Source organism: Dunckerocampus dactyliophorus, chromosome 4 (genome assembly GCF_027744805.1).
Source record: "Dunckerocampus dactyliophorus isolate RoL2022-P2 chromosome 4, RoL_Ddac_1.1, whole genome shotgun sequence".
Lineage (NCBI taxonomy): Eukaryota > Metazoa > Chordata > Actinopteri > Syngnathiformes > Syngnathidae > Dunckerocampus > Dunckerocampus dactyliophorus.
Window position 1 is genome coordinate 1,682,140 of NC_072822.1, and position 13,731 is coordinate 1,695,870.

General features: G+C 43.3%; 1 protein-coding gene across 1 annotated transcript in view; it reads right to left on the minus strand.

The window, feature by feature from the left end:
* Positions 1-4,171: 4,171 nt before the first annotated feature.
* dapk1 (death-associated protein kinase 1) overlaps positions 4,172-13,731 on the minus strand; it is a 52,413-nt gene continuing 42,853 nt past the window's right edge. Inside the window, exons 19-26 of the mRNA XM_054773014.1 lie at positions 11,659-11,736; positions 10,477-10,696; positions 8,735-8,920; positions 8,456-8,653; positions 8,218-8,356; positions 7,188-7,308; positions 6,890-7,078; positions 4,172-6,782 (exon numbers count right to left, since the gene is read on the minus strand). Of these exons, the coding sequence (XP_054628989.1) occupies positions 5,487-6,782; positions 6,890-7,078; positions 7,188-7,308; positions 8,218-8,356; positions 8,456-8,653; positions 8,735-8,920; positions 10,477-10,696; positions 11,659-11,736 (2,427 nt within the window). The 3' untranslated portion in view covers positions 4,172-5,486. The remainder of the gene's footprint in view (positions 6,783-6,889; positions 7,079-7,187; positions 7,309-8,217; positions 8,357-8,455; positions 8,654-8,734; positions 8,921-10,476; positions 10,697-11,658; positions 11,737-13,731) is intronic.

Sequence of the window (13,731 nt, forward strand, 5' to 3'; positions counted from 1 at the left end):
TACATGTAGAGAATAAAGTGTACGTGTACATGTGCGTGTACTTGTACATGTACGTCCACTATAGTCTACGCTTCACTGTGTCACAGCATTCAGTAGAAACGTAATGGAGAACGTAACGCTGACATTTTCACATTTCAAAAAAGCCCGTCATTGCTAGCATTCCTTGGTAATAATCAAGTTTAATGAATGAAAGCTACATTGAAAAATATCATAATCTGAGATTTCGGCAATAAAGTCGTGCATGTACGAGAATGAAGTGGTCAATTTACACACAAAAAAGTCGTAAATTTACCACTTTATTCTCGTGAGTTTACTACTTTATTCTGGTAATATCACACGTTTTTTCTCGTAAATTTACGACTTTATTCTAGTAATAGTTCAAGTGTTTTTTCTCGTAAATTTACAAATATGTTCTCGGAAATTTGAAACTTTATTCTGGCAAATTTACAAGTTTTTCCTCGTTCCTTCATTCTCCTACATTTACAACATTCTTCTCAGAAATGTACAACTTGAATTTTGTAAATATACATCTTTATTCTTGTAATATTACAACTTCTTTCTTGTAAATGTACGACTTTATTCTTGCAAATTTACGACTTTACTCTCAAATTATTACGAGTTTTTTCTCATAAAATTCTGACTTTATTCTTGAAATATTACAAGTTTTTCCTCATAAATGTACAACTTTACTCTCCTAAATTTACAACATTATTCTTGCAAATTTACAACTTTATTCTCGTAAATTACGACTTTTTTCTTGTAAAATTCCGACTTTATTCTTGTAATATTACAAGTTTTTCTTCACAAATTTACGACTTTACTCTCCTAAATTTACAACATCATTTGTGCAAATATACTACTTTATTGTCATAAATTCACAATTTTATTCTTGTAATATTACAAGTTTTTTCTTGTCTTTCTTTAGTTTAGTTTGTTGACAGTAAAAATAAAATGCAGCAATAAACAGACAAGGTGAAATGTTGTCAAGTCGAAGCTACTTTAGCTTAGCACAGCATCGAGACTGTAAACAAGTGAAAAGATAACCTCCAAAAATATAATAAAATAATAATACTAATAAAACCTTGTGCTCTTTTTTTGGTCCGAGACAGAGTTAATGTCCCTTTAGCCAGCTAGGCTAGCTGCGCGCTAGCAAACCTTGCAAGGGAAACGTCACGACAACACTTCTGGAAACAAACGATGGCTTTTCATGAACGCTAAATGCTATAAACAATCTGTTAAACGGCCCAGAATGGGAACAAAAACTAGCAAGTAGCAACTTTTGAAGACAAAAAAACAAAAGCGGCCGAAGCCTTGTGTCATTTTGGTCATGTGTTCACGCTGTCACGTCTGCAAGTTGAGTCCACAAAGAGGACGGTGGGTGTTTTTGTTTTCTGTTTTTTGGGCAGGACCCAGCAGCGTCGCCGTCAGCCTCATCGCCACGTGATGACGCCGCACCCGCAAACTGACTCGGCGCTTTTTCCACACGCTCAGACAAGTGTGGGCAGCGCCCGTGCAGGAAGCAGGGAAGCAGGAAGCAGGAAGGCCTTTGGGAGACGTTGAAACCTTCGTCTTGTTGGACATTCCTCCTGCTGAGAAGGTTATCAGGTCAAAGGTCAACACATGAAGCGGTGAGCACGTCCACACACGGCAGGATAAACACGCGTGAGGGTCACCAGCGCTGCGACAACTTTTAACCCCCCCCCCCCCCCCCCCCCAAGTAAATCAATAAGTGGTCATGTGACCAGACAGAAGAATGCGATCGATGTTGCATCATCAAAAGCTGTGGACACCAGAATGGCGCCAATATGTCACTTCCTCTTCTTTGTCATCGGCCGATGGGGCACTTGGGATTAAGCCCCACAAATAAATTCAATGAGATTGAATTACAACAAAAACAATCTCATTAAAACACACGTGACTCTGCTGTGGCGCTGCTGTTTTTTTGACTATTCTTGTTTTTCATTGTTTTACGGGGCACTTTGGATTGAGCCCTACGAACTCTGCGGTCACGCGCGCAAAGAAATAAAATAAAACAGAAAGACAAAACGTCATGTGACCAGATTAAAGAATCTTGTCGATGTCGTCGCTCCCACTCAAAGTGGTGGCAGTTACGTCTTTCAAACATGAGGACACTGGGCCCAGCAGATGGCGCCAATATGCATTTTACTTTTTAAAAAATTTGTATTAAATGCAATTACAATGAAAATAATCTAACCAAACACTAGCGTTGTTGTTTTTTGGAGTATTTTTGTGTCACTTCCTGTCGTTTTTCATGGTTTTATGGGGCACTTTGGACTGACAACAAGGCAACAAGCGGTCACGCGCGGGACAAAAACCAAAGTGTCCTGTGACCTGATGAAAGAACGTGATCAACGTTGCCGTGCAGAGGACACCGTGTCCACAAGGTGGCGCCAATATGCTCTCTTTCCTTTGTATTAAATTCAATGAAAAGAATGTAATTAAAACACACGTGACTCATAGTGTTGATGTTTTTCGAGTGCTTTGTGTGATTTCCTATTCTTTTTTTATTGTTTTATGGGGCACTTTGGACTCAGCCCTACAAACTCTGCCTAGCAACAAGCGGTCATGTTCGCAAAGAAAACCAACGCGTCACGTGACCAGATGCAAGAAACTTGTCGATGTCGCCGCTGCTACTCAAAGTGGTGGCGGTTACGTCTTAAAATGAGAGGACACTGAGCCCAGCAGGTGGCGCCAATGTTTTTTGTTTTTTTTTTAATATTCAATGTAATTAAATGTAAATAATCGATACACACACACGTGGCTCATAGTGTTGTGAGTATTTTTGTGTAACTTCCTGTTCGTTGTAATTGCTTTATGGGGCACTTTGGACTAAGCCCCACAAACTCTGCCTAGCAACAAGTGATCACACCAAAAAAAACACAAGAACAAAGTGGTGGTGTTTTTTTTCAATATTTTTTTTAATCATTGAAGGAGGGAAAAGCCGAAAAAGAAAACAATTAATTTGATGTAATGATGAATGTAATCTAATTAAACCAATCATGTCTTAACCCTCTAAGTGACGGGAGGTTTTTTTTTGTAATTTTGTGTGATTTGTGGTTCTTTTTCATTGGCCTATGGGGCGCTTATGCTTCAGCTGTACATATTCTGCCTAGCAACAACATGAAACGCAGGGATCACATTTACTTCATTTAATTCAATTTGGTTTGTAGCAAGTTCATTTCATAAAGCTATGTAGTCCCCCCCCACCGATAATTATATATTTCAATAAAACATTCCAATTATTTTATTATTGTGACGTAGCTTTAGCTGTCAAGGTCATTTGGGTTGAACACCGTCGCCCTCTCGTGGATGTTTCATTGTAACACACCCTCGTGAGGAGCCGTGTAGTCGTCTGGTCGGTCAAAGCTTCTCAAGTGCGGCCCGTGGCACATTGGAGAAATAAAATGGGAAAAATAGCACAAAAAGGCAAAAGACAACTTATCAACTTATTTTTAGCCTGTTTACAAAATGCAAAAATACATACAAATATTCCAGTGAATAAGGAGGCTCTCTCTGGAAAAAGTTTGGACACCCCTGTTTTAAAAGGATAAAAGCAATCATAATAATAATAATAAAAATGCAATATTAATAAGGAAACCACTAAATACAAGAAAATGAAAAAAAGCTGCAAAAGTGCTCTGTAATTCAATACAAACATTTTGGTCAAAAAATAAAAATCTAAAAAAACCCCCAAAATGTTATTTCTAATTTTTTTGGAAAACTTAGCACTATTATGCTACGTGTTAGCATGATAACATTAGCATGTTAGTATTGCTAGCTTGCTAACATTAGCATAGTAATATTTTAGGTCAGTTTCATAGCCAGACACATATAAACACCTACCACTGTTATGCCAGGTGTTAGCATTGCAACACATTGCAAAATCTAAATATGAAGATAAAATAAAGGTAGGACTGATATTTATGGTGTAAACCACAATTTGGGGGAACGATGGCGCTTGGCAGAGGTCTGCTCTCTGAGTGCTTTTCTAGTTTTTTTTAATGATTTGAGGATGAAGTCGTCGTGAAACAAAATATTTCCACAGCAGTTTTTGAGAAGTGGCATTTCCGGTCATCTGTGAGTGAATTTTGAGGAGCTTTTCAATATTTTTGTTCTGTTTTGTCTGAAAGCATTGCACAGAGCCCACGGCGTCGGCTAAAGTCTTTATTATAAAATGTATTCCACTATAAAGTTCTAAGAACATGCTGGAGGAAAGGAACATAAATAAGACACACGTTTTCGTACAAAAAAAAGGTAAAAAGGTGTTGAAATCCACTTAGTTTGGGTCCATCCATCATCTCTTGGTGGTCCTCAGCCTCGAAAATACACAATAAAATCATCTGATAAGGTTCCCTTTAGCTTCACAAGGCAAGGATCATCACGGAGCGTGTGCGTGTTTAAAGCCATTTGGCAACACACACACACACACACGCACACACACACGCACACACACGCGCGCACATGCAGCAAAATGAGCCTCGGTGAAAGAATGGTGTGTTTTCGTGGTACATTCAATGCGCCTCGTTGGCGTTAAAAGTGAGCTAAAAGCGACGTTCCAAAGAAAGTCTAAAGTGTGGACGTGGAAAAGGAGGACAGGAAGTAGTGCACCTCCACACAGGAAACACGTTTGGCGTGAAGAGGACGCTATGTACAGCATGTTTAGCTTTTATTCGTCTTTTAGCAGCGGAGGAAAAGCTTGGAAAGCCTTTTAGCAACGTTCACGTGATCATGTGACTTTTTGAGAGTTGGGTTTATGTCGCTAAATACCATCAATGCCCCAACTGAACCCCCTCTTTTCCGCACTACAAACGCAAAGAAGCGGCGGGGATCTGCCGTGGCTGTAGGGAACCCCCTGATAGAGCGCCACCTTTCCCGCTTTCTCATGCACTCCAGAGCCTTTTTAGCGTTAAAAAGAAAAGTGGTTTTACATAATGAGTTTTCGGCTCTCCAGTGAAGGCCCCGCCATCTTTGCGCTTTGGGTAAATCATGAGAGCGTTTACGGTCGACGTTGCTAGCATGCTAGCACGTCACGTTAGCTGGACGCGTGTTTCCTGAGAGGAGAGAATCCAAGTAGCGAGCTGAGAAAGACTGACAAGTGAGAGCCGGGCGTACTTTCAGTCTTAGTTAGTATCCAAAAAGGGGGGGGGGCCTATGATTGCACCAATCAACGCAAACCCTGACGACCAACACGAGTTCTTTTGCACGTTTTGGGTTAGAAAAATCGAAGGCAGCGCTCTGGCTTTCATGGGGAGCGTTTGTGCTTGGGGGAGGTAGCAGAGCCTCGAAGGCACTCGGATTAAATGCTCTCGTGTGATTAAAGGCCGAGATGATGTCATAGGGGGCTTTGGGGGGCGGTGGGGGCGGGGTTTAGAAGGTGTACAGTAAAAGTGTGAGACGTTTAAAGAGCAGCACAAAACAAAACCAGAAGGGACAACATTCAAAGACACCAAGTGCAGGAAACGGCGTCAGCGGGAAATGACGGAGCTGATGGAGTTGTACGACGTGCCCCCGTTGCAAGCGGGCGGGTACCCGTTGGCGGCGCCCCCGCCCAGCCCCTCCATGTTGACCCTGAACACGGGCGACGCCTTGAGGAGGAAGTCGGCGGCGTCCCGGCGTCCCAGCTCCCTCAACTTGAGCATGAGGACGCCCACCGTGCTGCCCGGCCGCCCGCTCCACTCCCGCAGCAGCGCTGCCGTGGGGCTGGGCTGCGGGCTGGCGCGCTGGGGGTCCGGCAGCCCCTCAGGGGTGCCGTTGGGCGTCCCGTTGCTGTGCTTGGCCACCAGGTCGGTGAGGCCGAGGTTCATGGCCAGCAGGCACCAGTCCTTCCCCAGGGTGTCAGGGGGGTCCAGCATGCGGCACAGCTTCCTGCGGACCAGCAAGGACACGTCGGAGATGTGGACGTTGGGTCCCAGGACGCCCCGCTGGTAGACCTCGGCGCAGCCGAAGGCGAGGATGCTGCTAAAGCTCTCACGGTAGCCGCCCATGGTGTTGGTGAGCGAGGTTTCCCGCTGGACTTGTGCCCGCAGGAAGTCTTTGGGTTGGTACACCATGATGGGGGCGTGGTGCTCGCGCAGCTGCTGGGGGCTCAGGTAGTACTTGGCGGTGAGCAGTCCAGGGAGCGTGGAGGCCAGCAGGTTCTCCGTGATGCTACAGACGGTGTCCAACAGGGTGTAGCACTTGGCCCGCTGCGTGTCGTGCCCGCGCACTTGGATCTCCACCCCCTGGCCGTGGTTGACCAGCAGGATCACCGCCTCCACGCCTCCCTGACTCACCTTGGCCCCGTTGGTCCACAGGAAGATGTCCCCTTCCCCGTCCTCCCCGTCGTCGCCCTCGTTGGGCTTCTGCTGGTGGCTCCAGCGGCACAGGTTCACCTGCAGCTTGTGGAACAGGCCGCAGGGGAAGGCGGTGAGGTGCTCGGCGGGGACCAGCCGGACTCCCCCGTAGATCATGGCGTCCTCATCTTCCTCTTCGGTCCACGAGCGCTGGAGGCCGTTGGTCTTGATGAGGGCGGGGACGTCCACCATGGCGGGGTTGGTGGTGTCGCGGGCGCAGACATCCATGGCGTCCAGGATCTGCAGCAGCTCCTCCAGGTCGCTCTCGGGCGCCAGCGCCTGCACCTCCTCCAGCCTGTAGCGCCCCCGGTAGTGGTGGATGGCCTTGGGCGTCTCCACGGACAGCAGGCGGCCCAGGATGTTACTGCAGAGCCAGCGGGGTTCCAGCAGGACCACGTCCTGCACCGTCTCGCTCTGCATGATGTTGATCTGCACGAAGGAACAGCACCTTTAAAAAAAGGCTTCCGAGAGGTATCGCTATTGCTAGCGTTCCTCGCGTCCCGCTCCTTCATGCTTCGTCGTTACGCTGGTCTCACCTCTCCGATGCTGTGAAGCTGCAGGGCCAGGCTCCGCAGATGCTCCTGGCTGACCAGCGGGTTGATCTGATCCTGGACGTCACTGACAAACTGCTGCCATGACATCAGCTGGTTGGGTCCGCTCTGCTTCCTCCAGGCGGGAAGGACGGCCAGCAGGCGCTCAGACAGCAACGTCATGGAATCACAGCGCTGCAGGACACAGCAAGTTTGGCATGTCGGCACTCTGTGTGTGTGTGTGTGTGTGTGTGTGTGTGTGTGTGTGTGTGTGTGTGTGTGTGTGTGTGTGTGCGGAGCTCACAGAGATGATCTGGGAGCGGAGTTCCTGGAGATGATTCCGAAACAGCTTCATATCTTTGGAGTTTGAGGCGCCGGCGTCCATCACAAACAACTTGTCGCTGATTTGCAGGTCGTTTCCAAACCTCCAAAGAAAAGAACGGATTGAAAAATGCACGTTTTCTGTCCCGCCTTGACACGTGCGGACGCACACACTCACACACTCACACACTCACACACTCACACTGCACCAAACACCGACACTAAGACACTAAACCAGGCAAGAAACAAAACACACACGTAAACGTTTTATAGAAAATGACATTACGGTCTTAAAAACATACCAAAACCACTCTCATACAGACACTATGATCATATAGAACAAAACAAATAAAACAAATAATAATATATGTTTCCGCTGTGAATATGCCAGCCTTCAAAAAATACTTTTAAAATTATATTTACAAAAATTTATAAAATCACAAAAAATACCAAAGTTTCAATTTTCTTTTGGGGATAACAATAAAAAAAAAAGAAAAATTATAAATAAATAAAAATTTTACTTAAATGACATGAATATATTAGGGAAGAAGAAAAGCTGTATGTTTAGGAGAAAATTTGTAAAAAAAAAAGTAGTATTTTGGAGAAAAATGCTATATATTGCCTAACCCTCTCCCATTTTTTGGGGCGGGGATAGCTGTACATTTGATATATATATATATATATATATATATATATATATATATATATATATATATATATATATATATATATATATATATATATATATATATATAGAGATATATATATAGATATATATATTTTTAATATACATTTTATATTTACAAGAAAAAAGTTGGAATCTTACACGAGTAAAGCTCGTTTTTTTCCAAAGATTAAAGTTGATTCGAAATCAGGATTTGAAAAATGGTGTCATATTTTCAAGTGAAATCCCAAATAAAAATGAAATTCAAGGCAAAATAAGAGTCCAAGCGAGAAACAAGACAGAAACCAAAAAGCCGACCCAAATCAAGCGGAAGGGAGCGGAGGCTGACCTGTTGCGGACTTCCTTGAGGAGCCCTCTCTCTTTGTTGTAGCTGAACTCTCCAGAGAAACATCTGGGAACGTCCGCCAGGTCGGCGTGGGTCGCCACCAGGACCACCGCCAGCGGCCGCCGGATCCGGCCTCCATAAACTGGAAGACACGCGGTCACATGACAGAGGTTATCGAGAGGTAGTGAGCTGTAAAGCTTGACATAGGCAGCCGGTGTTGGCGTGTGTGCGTGTCCCTCACCGATGTCTTCGTGGGGCAGCGTGAGGGCCTTGAGCAGGTTGAGCCAGTAGGTGATGTGGCTCAGCTGGGTCTCGTACGGCTCCTCCAGGCTGAACAGGACCAGGTGGACGGCCGTGGCGTCGTTGGCAGCAAAGTAGTCATAGGAGCAGTAGTAGACCGGGTTCCCCGAAAACTCCCACACGCTGAAATCTCCCACGCCTTAGCGGGGTAGAACAAAAAAAAAAAAAAAGTGACTGAGCGTTCTCCCGTCATGTGTTTGAGCCTGCGGGTGACGCTCACCGTGGATGTTGGCGTGCTGGATGTCCACGGCCCTGGTGGCCTGGTCATCCGCGGCGGACAGGGCGCTGTGCACGGGCGAGAAGACCTCCAGCACGCCTTTGGTCAAGCTGGGCTCGAACATCATGCTGCGACTGCGCACGCTCACATTCTCGCAGCCCGGGTACAGGTTGGAGATGCTCACCGACACTGAAGAGGAGGGAGAGGCCGCTCGCTAACACACGGAGGCGCTGTTGCATCCAAAACATTTATCACGGCCACATTGCCAACTGCTATACTGTACATGTATACTGTACTTCATGTGCTCCATTAGCATTGAATATGCAGTCAGACACATGCTTTACTGAAAGGAAAAAAAGGCCTATTTTGGTAGTGAAAATGCACAAATGGGAAAAATCATTTTGAAAAAAAATCTGCGACTACGCGGGTGAGTGAAATAGGTGAGCATCTACTATAAATGCAAGGTGGCATTAGGGCCACGCCCCAAAAAATACTGCCGAATAAAATAGCATATTATTGAGTAATAATGTTTTGTATTTTCAAGAATTAGTCTTTTTAGTTTTTATATGTTGGAGGGAAAAGGTATTGTATTTTCATGAAGAAGGTGGTATATTTTAGAATACTACTGGAAATGTTTTCGATGAATCGAGTGCTGGGAAAAAGCATACTTTTGCTTGCTTAAAGAGCAGTTCTAAATACACAAGAGAACATAAAACATTTCACCAAATAATCAACAGCCAATTGGTTTCATTTTTTAAGACGCCCCTATTTTATTCCCATTATTACAGGATGTGCAGCACTCTTATTTTGAAGGCCGGAAGTACTGTGTGTGTGTATGTTGGAAATGTATTCTGACCAGATCTTTGCCGTTCAAAGAAAACGGGCTCATTCGGCTCATTTTTATATTTAGTCCGTGTTTAGAAGCCAGCCTGGCCTTAACTCCTTTTATTTTGGAAAGAATCACTGGGAGGAATGATTTTTGATATCTCACCGATATGAGTTGGAATTCTTCTGAAATATTGATGATAACCTTAATTGACACGTGTGGAAGAAAGTTTGATCTGGATTTGTTGCAAATGCTCCACAGTGTGGCGCCATACCACTCTGCTTTGACAGTGACGTCACTATTTGAGTAAATAAACAAACCATGGCTTGAACTCGTATAAACATTAAAAAACAAAGCAGGCCACAGTGAATTTCCATGCAAAACAGCTTTTAGGCATTCACGTGTTTCTGTTTTTTTTTGTTTTTTTTAAACTGGCGCACTCACGTGGATAAGTTTCCCAGCTGCGACTCGGTTCCCATCGTTCATGTTAACGAGCCGTTCAAATGCAACGGGTCGTTCGTGAGCGTCACAACACTAGTAGCTAACTGAGATCGCTAGCTAGGTGCCTCTTCCAGCCGTGGCAGTCGTTTTTATTTCACGCACGAAGTCAGCGGGCACGGGCATCCTAAAACTCTCGGTTACGTGACCTAAAACGCAACTTTGGCTCACGCACACACACAGCCGCACTCTACTAAACTAAGCTAACCCAGCCGGTTTACGCTGGCCATTACTGGGTGCTGACGCTCGGTGTTTTCGGTGACTTGCTCGTTAGCGTTTGAGAGGACATGCTGCTATAAAAGAGTGGTCCGCCGGGGAAACATTTCCCCACACAAATGTTCCTTCTCACAATTACAGAATTTCCTTCCCAGTATGTCTTTTATGATGTATGGAGTGGGTCACAGACCGTCCCGTGTCTTACCGGCGGGTTTGGCGTGGACGGGAGAGTTGGGGTGTCGCGTGGCGGAGGTCATGCGGGTGGTCCTGCGCCTCCTGAAGAAGCTGCGGAGGATGCCGCACTTGAGAGACTCCAGCAGCGTGCTCTTGCCCACCGCCGAGTGCCCAAACAGCTTGAGCTTGATCCGCGGCTGGACCGTCTGCGTGGGACGCAGCTGCTGGACGTATCCCAGCTTGTGGTTGTCCTGACGTGAAGACAACGGCTTATTGTTATTCATGATTGTGTCAAACCGCAACATCGCATCACCATCATACAAGTTTCTCCATGATTTGACTTATGCTGCTGTTTTTTTTGTCCGCTAACTCCTCGTTCATTTCCCAACTGATTCACACCATGCAAGCGTCAAATCCTTCAGCTCTTTCGGGAATCCTATGCGACCGTTTCAGTTTTTTCAAAAAATACCCAGATTTTCCAAAAATCCCATAGAATTTTTCCCATTGGAAACAAATATCAGTCTTGAATACTCTTACACGTCACATATCATTTGTATTCCTTTTGTTCCTTGTATTATTTCGTTTATTGCTCATTTTTGTTTTCTCCCCACCTCATGGGGCTTGGGCATTCACACGCAATGTCTCCAGACCTTGCAGTCATCACGTTGTACATGGGATTCTCTAACACTTTCTCACGAGTTCCACATTTCTGAACCCATTCAAACCTTTAAACGTTGAAAAATCCAACTGAAATGAGCGGAGTGGCATTCTTTCACATTTTTCCACCCATTCAAACCATTTCAGCATCAAAACACCAAAGTGTAAAGACAAGCATTGCTGGAGGCTGCCGGACGCCAAGGCCACCTGAAAAGCCCATTCGGGTTGTCATGCAGGTGACGCGGATGAGTCCCAGGAAGTGCTGGCGTGAGTGGGCAACAAGAGCGACAAGAGCCCTCCGTCCTCCAGCCTGAGCTGTCCTCCAATAAAAGCATCATTCATTAAGAAATGTCAACCTGCATACACTTCCTGCTAAAATACTCCTGGTTCATTACTGGGTTCTTGTATCCACGGGGCGACACTCCACTGTACGAGACATTTACACGTCTAAAAATAAACCCCCAAACAGACAAACAGGCTGCAAAATCTCCCCTCACGGCAAACACACTTGCTGCCTTCTCTCATTCATGCAACACATTTCCTTCTTTTCTTTTACCTTTTTAAGCTTCCCCAGCAAGGCAACGATAGCATCGTGCTGCTCAGCCGACGCCAAGTCCTCCGCAGTCTTTCCATCCTGACAAGAAACAAAAATAACAAAAGCCTAAGAGACCATCGCTTCAAATGCACCCAATAAAAATAACCACATCAGGAAGTTGCCTAAAAAAGTTATCTTTGAGAAAAACGTTGTCAACTTTCAATAATGTGTGTTACTGAGGGAAAAGTTGCATATTTTTGAGAATAAAAGTTGTCTACTTTCAATAAAAATGTATATTACTGGGAATAAAGTTGTATATTTTTTAGAAAAATGTCATTTACTTTCAATAAAAATGCATAATACTGAGAATAAAGTTGCATACTTTCAACAAAAATGTATATTACTGGGAATAAAATTGCATATTTTTGACAAAAAAGTTGTATACCTAAAAAAAAAAGTGTATTACTGAGAAAAATGTTGTATATTTTAGAGAATAAAAGTTGTCTACTTTCAATAAAAATGTGTATTAGTGAGAATAAAGTTGTATATTTGTGAGAAAAAGGTCATTTACTTTTAATAAAAATGCCTATTACTGAGAGAAAGATGTTTACTTTCAACAATGTTGAACAAAAGTTGTTTACTTTTAAAAATAATAAAGTATTACTGAAAAAATGTATATTTTTGAGAAAAAATTGTTTACATTCAATAGACGATTTAGATGTTTAGGGAAAAAGTTGTATTTTTTCAGACACAGTCAAATATTTTGATTACTTTCAAGAAAAATGTGCATTACTGAGAAAATATATACATATTTTTAGAAAAACTATTATTTTTTGGAGGGAAAAAAGTTGTATACTTAACAGAAAAGCATACATAACTAAGGAAAGGTGGTATACTTTCATGTGAATTACTAAGAATAAAGTTGCATATTTTGTATTTTTTTTTTTTTTTTTAGAAAAAAAATGTTTTTAGGGGAAAAGTAGTATATATATTCCAAAAAAGGTATATTTTTGAGTAATATTGTTTCATATTTTCAAGGGTAAAAGTAGTTAAAAAAAAAGCTTTTATATTTTTGAGAAATATTGTTTTATATTTTTTTTAGAGTAAAATTAGTATATATATATATTTTTTAAATGAGTGTATATTTTGGAGAGATTTATTAAATATTTTTTTAGGCTAAAAGTAGTATTTAAAAAAACTTGTATATTTTTGAGAAATTTTATGTTATTTTTTAGAGTAAAAATAGTATATTTAAAAAAAAGACTGTATATTTTTGAGAAATGTATTATATATTTTGTAGGGTGAACGTATTTTATTTTATTTTTTTTTAAAAAGGTTGTATATTTTTGAGAAATTGTGTTTTATATTTTTTAGGGTAAAATCAGTATATATACTGTATATTTTTTTTAAAGTTGTATATTTTCAGACTTGCATGACAATGCAGAATGCAAAAATATGATTTGAACGTTCGCCTGTACAGCAAATCAAGCTTTTATGCTGGCAACAGAACAAATTCATTCATTTCAAATTTGTCCTGAAAGGAGAGCATCACTAAAAAAGTACTGTGTTTTTTAAACTACTATAAAGCACTGTGTTTTTTAAAGTACTATAAAGTAGTGTGTTTGGAGGCGTCCACCGTCGTCTCCACGATGGCGCTCGTGTGTCAATGACACGGCGCTGCCAGATTGACCGCGACAGCCGACAACTTCTATGTCTCCTTCACTCAGCGGACCATCTGTCACCGTGTGGGTGGGTGGATGGTGATGATGGTGGTGGGGGCGCGGGGGGTTGAGATGGAGCAAACTGGACTGGACAGCCTGAGACGCCCACAGAGCGCCGCCCGCCTCCGTCCACACTGCCGACAGGATGCGGGGGACGGACAGAAATCATCTCAGGGTGCTCGTGTTTCATTTCATTCCCAGCGCGAGCACGCCGTCATGAATGATACATCATCTTGTGTGAAACATGTAGAGCGCATCAGCTGATCATGCATGCAATATCACAGCTGGAGAGGACTCTGCACCTTTTACATCTGGGATCGCATCCTCCTTGGGAAAGCGGCATCTCTTCTCAAAACATGTCCTTCTAAAACAA